Genomic DNA, 4,944 nt, shown 5'->3' on the forward strand with positions numbered 1-4,944 from the left:
AAGAGAAAAAAAACAACTTTAATGTTTAACAAAATAGTGGGCAATTAATTTTTTGTCCATTTTCTGTTTGACCGATTAATCAGCTAGTTGTTGCAGCTGTCCTTGATTAAACTATTTCGTAATTTATAACCAAATATCATGTTTTATAAACTTACGTTTTTCTGCAAAAACCTTAATCTGTAAAGCAACAAAAGCTGTCACATAAATGTAGTAAAGTAAAAAAGTACAATATTTCCCTCTGAACTGTAGTGGGGTAAAAGGAGTAAATGTACTTAGTTGCTCCACCACTGCCTACAAACACAAATACACCTTGTCAGTGTGCACGGGTCGTACCTGGAGTGTAGCCCCAAGGCTCGTAGTAAGAGGGGAAGACGCCGAGGTGACAGCCTCTTACAAACTCCTCATAATCCATCGGAAGTAGAGGAGAGGTGGACGAAAGGAACTCGGGATGGAAGATAATCTGAAGAAGGGAGAAGCCGTTCAGTGTCTGAGGCAGATATTTGTGGATGTGCTGTAGGAAGCAGTGTGATGTACCTTGACACGGTCAGCAGAGCTGTTGAAAAGGCCGATACGGCGGACACAGTTAAGGATGGGGTCGCTGCTGTCCTCCAGCATGTTGTGGGTGCAGACTGGAGGCTGGCATTGTCTCTGAGTCGCAAAGATGGCCCTCTTCATTATGGTGAAGTCCTCTTTGTCCAGCATCTTTGACACATCCGGCAGCTGCCCACTGATGAAAGCAGCTTGATTTAGGAGCTTGACTACATTAGAATATTTATTAGTATGAGTAAACTCAACCACCTCGTTTTAACGATGACGAGAAATTGGGAAAAAAGCAATAAACAACTTGTTAAGAAATGTTCACCAATTGCAAGAAATTTGAAAATGTAGAAAATAATTTTTTTAAAGGTAGGCAAAAAGAAAAAGGATAAAGATCAAGCTAGGGAAAACTATATAATTATCATAATTACATATTTAAAATTATGCTGCAGAATTCTTACAAATGTGTAGCACTTTTTTCATGTAATTTCCTTGTTTGTTTATTTTTTTTACTTTCTTTTTTCTTTTTATTTATTGATAATTTTCTTGTACTTTTTTTCTTGACTAATTTCTCATTAATTAATTCAGTTCTTCTTAAGTTGTCTGCTCATGTTTTTGAAAGAAACAAAGTCAAATTGCTCAGGTTTCAAAGGGTTAATGATAACTTTTACTCCCTCCCTGTTTGCTTGTTGCATTGGCTCAAATTGCTGCCTGCTTTTGGTGTGAATATAAAAATACTGTTCTTTATGGTGGAGGAGGGTCATGCAGTCAAACATTTGTCGCTTCGGGACAGTAAAAAGTCTAAATAAATAACGAACAGTCCCTAACAGACTTTTTTAATTAAGTGGGTTGTTTCTAACTCTTCATCTTTTTGATTTGATAGAGTTATAAAAACATGTAATTCCACATTATACAGGTTTCACGAAGAAGCCCGAAAGGTCTCAACTTACACTAGAAGTGACTCATAAAGTTTCTTTCCGAAACGCTCCTTCACAGTCTGCGCGGTATCCCTGTCAGGGACAAATAGAGAATACAAATAAGACAACTGCAAACATTTTTCCACGATGAAGTCAAGTATAAATGAGTGCAGCATTTTGTTTGTCAGGCTCACAATGTACCGTTTTATTTTAGATATTTTATCTCCTTGTTTAACGTTAGAAGCGACCTCACCAGAGCTGTTTCCGGACCGCTTGGCCCTTCAAGGTCTCCACGTTGAAGTTGTTTGTCCGAGCTGGCATGATGAAGAATGCGATGACGGTCACGTCACTGTGATTAACCTGCAACAGGCAGACCACAGAGGAATATAGGGTTGAATTTTTTAATAATAAAAATTGATTTTATTTGTTTAATGCTTAAAAAAGTTACTTAAGGGCACTTTACATGGTAATTAAGACAGTAAGAGAATCAGTAAAAGCAATAACAAAAGAAAAACAAAACAACTTAAACAGCACTCAGAGAGCGCAGACCTCCGTTAAGGCCAAAAATCCACTCTTCCTTTATATTCAAATCTGCAAGAACAACCTCTATTTATGTGTGGATGTATTTCCAAAACTATGAGATCAAGCTGACAGAGGATCAGAATGACACGTGGTAAACTTCATGGTCAATATTACTGCTTTTTCTTGTAAAGCATAAAGTTTGAACATTTTACTTTAATATTTCTGATGAGATTATTGAAGAAAATTCGCATTTGTATGTAAGTAGGAGTGCAGGTAATTGCATGATGTGTGCATTTACTTTTCCACAGCAACATATTAGTTTGGAAAAAAAAAGAAACAAAAAAACGTCACAATTTTAATGGTTCTTCAATGAAACCACCGTGACAAGGAGTTCTTGTATTTCTACATTTGGCTGTATTTAGTCACGACAGATCTTTACAACCACTGACTGAATTTTAGGATGTATGGCATTTATTATGCCAAGACCAAGTGTCCTATTTTGCAATGTTAATCAAAATAATTTTGATCAACTACAAAATTTAATGGTTTCATCTGTGGCTTATGCGACATCTTCCAACCAGGTTTCATGAATATTAGGCCATTTTTCCATAATACTGTGAAGGTCACAGTGACAAATGAAGAATGGGAGGAACTAAAGGATTACCTAAGATTCACCTTTGTCCCTCTCTCACACACACACACACACACACTCACTCACTTGAATACATGCTTACATCTGTAGACACAGCTAAACAGCGCACACTTACCCTCAGTAGATAGTTGAGTCTGGCTAAAGCTTCCAAAAAGATGTCGGCTCCTTTGTTGGAGAACTCGTACCTTCCAGCAATGAAGAGGAACAAACACTTGTCCAGGTTGAAGTCAAGGTGCCTGATCAAACACACACCAACATCCGTCACAAGCTGGAGGAGCGCAGCATTTACAGTCAACACGTTCTGAAACAAAACTCCTCTGAGTTGGATTTGTCTCTTTCTTATTAGACAGAATTAATTCAATTAAAAAACATGCAACAAGCGAGAAAACTGTGAGCGTCGCATGGTGTCTGACCCGTAGAAGTGTCCTCTGACGAACTCCTGAATTCGATTTTTGCTCTGAGCGTGGAGGTTTTGAAACTCGTGCACGGCTGAGAACTTCTTTACGTTGAGCCCGTTTGGAGTAACAATGTCTGTGGATCATGGGAGAGTTAAAGGGCATTACATGGAAAAAAAAACGTACCCACAGAGACAGATAAATCCATTTAACTTTAGGTAAGTATCTAACTAGATAGATAAATTATTGTATTCCTCAGAATGCTACACTGAGACATTCAGTAAGTAAGCAGTGAGAAAGAGATCTCGTCCCCGCGCATTAAGACCTGCTTGCAGTGACAAATAAGGATAATTCGTTTCTGAATTTCACGCTTCAGTTCACACACCTGGCTTCCTCTTGAGCAGGTGCTCCGCCTCGATGGCTGTGATCTGTGACACAGTGGTGAAGACGTGGGCACAGTGAGCAGCCGCCCGCTCCAAACAGTAGCGGTGGTAGATCTGTCTGTCGCCGGCTTCCTTATCCACATTGAACTGCGGAGAGAGTGAGTACGATTACTTGCTGAATATCTGCCTTATTTTGCCTAAAAAGTATCAACTTGACTGTGAAATGGCTGCCCTCTCTTATTTCTCCTTTATTTTATTACATTCCTGCACACTAAAATGTACACACACACACACACCTCTGCAAGGTTGTTATAGAAGTCCACATTCCCAGCGCACAGGTATCGTCCCAGCAGTGTGGCGTGAGTGGTGAAGATGGTTGCGATCGGCAGCTGTCTGTGTCTACACAACACCAGGCCCAGACCGGCCAACCACTCGTGGAAATGGGCGACGATGTGCGGAGGCTCCTCGCTCTGGGCTGCGTACTGTGATACAGGAGAAAATACGGTCAGTATGGACTACACACGTACAAACCAACGTGCATTCAAACACATCTTATTTTTCATGTCCTCCAAGGTTTTGACATTTCAAACCTTTAGATTATTTGGATATCTATTCTAAGACCTTTTCAAGGGCCTACAGATGATCCATCTTCTATTTGCACGTAAATATAAATTATGCAACCTCTCCTCTTGACACAACAGAGATAAAACATTTTGCCTTTAATCTTCACAGAGATTCTTGTCACTTCTGAGTGTGAACTGCTGACCTCTCCCAGGAGCCAGGCGGTCAGGAAGCCAAACAGCACGGCGTCGTTGGCCTCACGGTCGAACCACGGCACGCCGATGTCACAAAGCTCCCACAGCTCACTCTTCCAGCTGTCCAGAGACCAGGCGGTGAACCCGACATCAATCAGAACAACATACGGACTGCCCTCGATAAGCCACCGCCCGAAATAGACCTGCAGGCAAAATGAAGAAAAGGGTGAGTTATTCTTTTTACCACATAGAGCTGAAAAAATGCATCAGTTTGTTGTCGACTATTAAAGGAGTCACCAACAAATTTTTCATGTGAAAATTTTCTGGTTTCTTTAGGCCATTATGACAGTTAACTGATTTTCTTTGGGATTTGAACAAAAAAGTACATTTTCAGATGTTATCTTGGGCTTTGGGAAACACAAATCAACATTTTTCACTATTTTAAAGACCAAACAAGTAATTTATTTATCCAGAAAACGACTGTTAGTTGCAGCCCTAATGCTAAACACCACTCATGGTTGAGGGCACATTCTTTCCTTTTTTACCATTTTTACTTTGATTCAGTTTCATGAGGAAAGCTGAATGCTTTGTGGTCGATCACTTGGGGAGTCGAGTCATCATTTTACAGTAAGAATAGTATAAACGACTCCAATGTTAAGAAAAATATATATAATTTATAACAGCCACAGAATACATATTTATATTCATTTTAACAGAAGGAGTTGCAGCTGCAGCAGCAACTCCTCTTTTTTATTACATACATTAATCAGCTATTTACGTTAA

At 39.6% G+C, this 4,944-nt stretch overlaps 1 protein-coding gene across 1 annotated transcript; it reads right to left on the reverse strand.

Annotated features, from left to right (window-relative positions):
• Positions 1-313: 313 nt before the first annotated feature.
• Positions 314-4,414, reverse strand: LOC121963629 (glycogen [starch] synthase, muscle-like; the record flags this gene model as incomplete). The annotated part of the gene is made up of 9 exons (XM_042513906.1): positions 314-460; positions 535-727; positions 1,488-1,547; positions 1,708-1,814; positions 2,744-2,864; positions 3,042-3,159; positions 3,409-3,553; positions 3,703-3,888; positions 4,173-4,414. Coding segments are annotated over 9 exons (1,319 nt in total), but the record flags the coding sequence as incomplete, so codon positions are not given.
• Positions 4,415-4,944: the final 530 nt, after the last annotated feature.

Source organism: Plectropomus leopardus, unplaced genomic scaffold (genome assembly GCF_008729295.1).
Source record: "Plectropomus leopardus isolate mb unplaced genomic scaffold, YSFRI_Pleo_2.0 unplaced_scaffold11931, whole genome shotgun sequence".
NCBI classification, from domain to species: Eukaryota; Metazoa; Chordata; class Actinopteri; order Perciformes; family Serranidae; genus Plectropomus; species Plectropomus leopardus.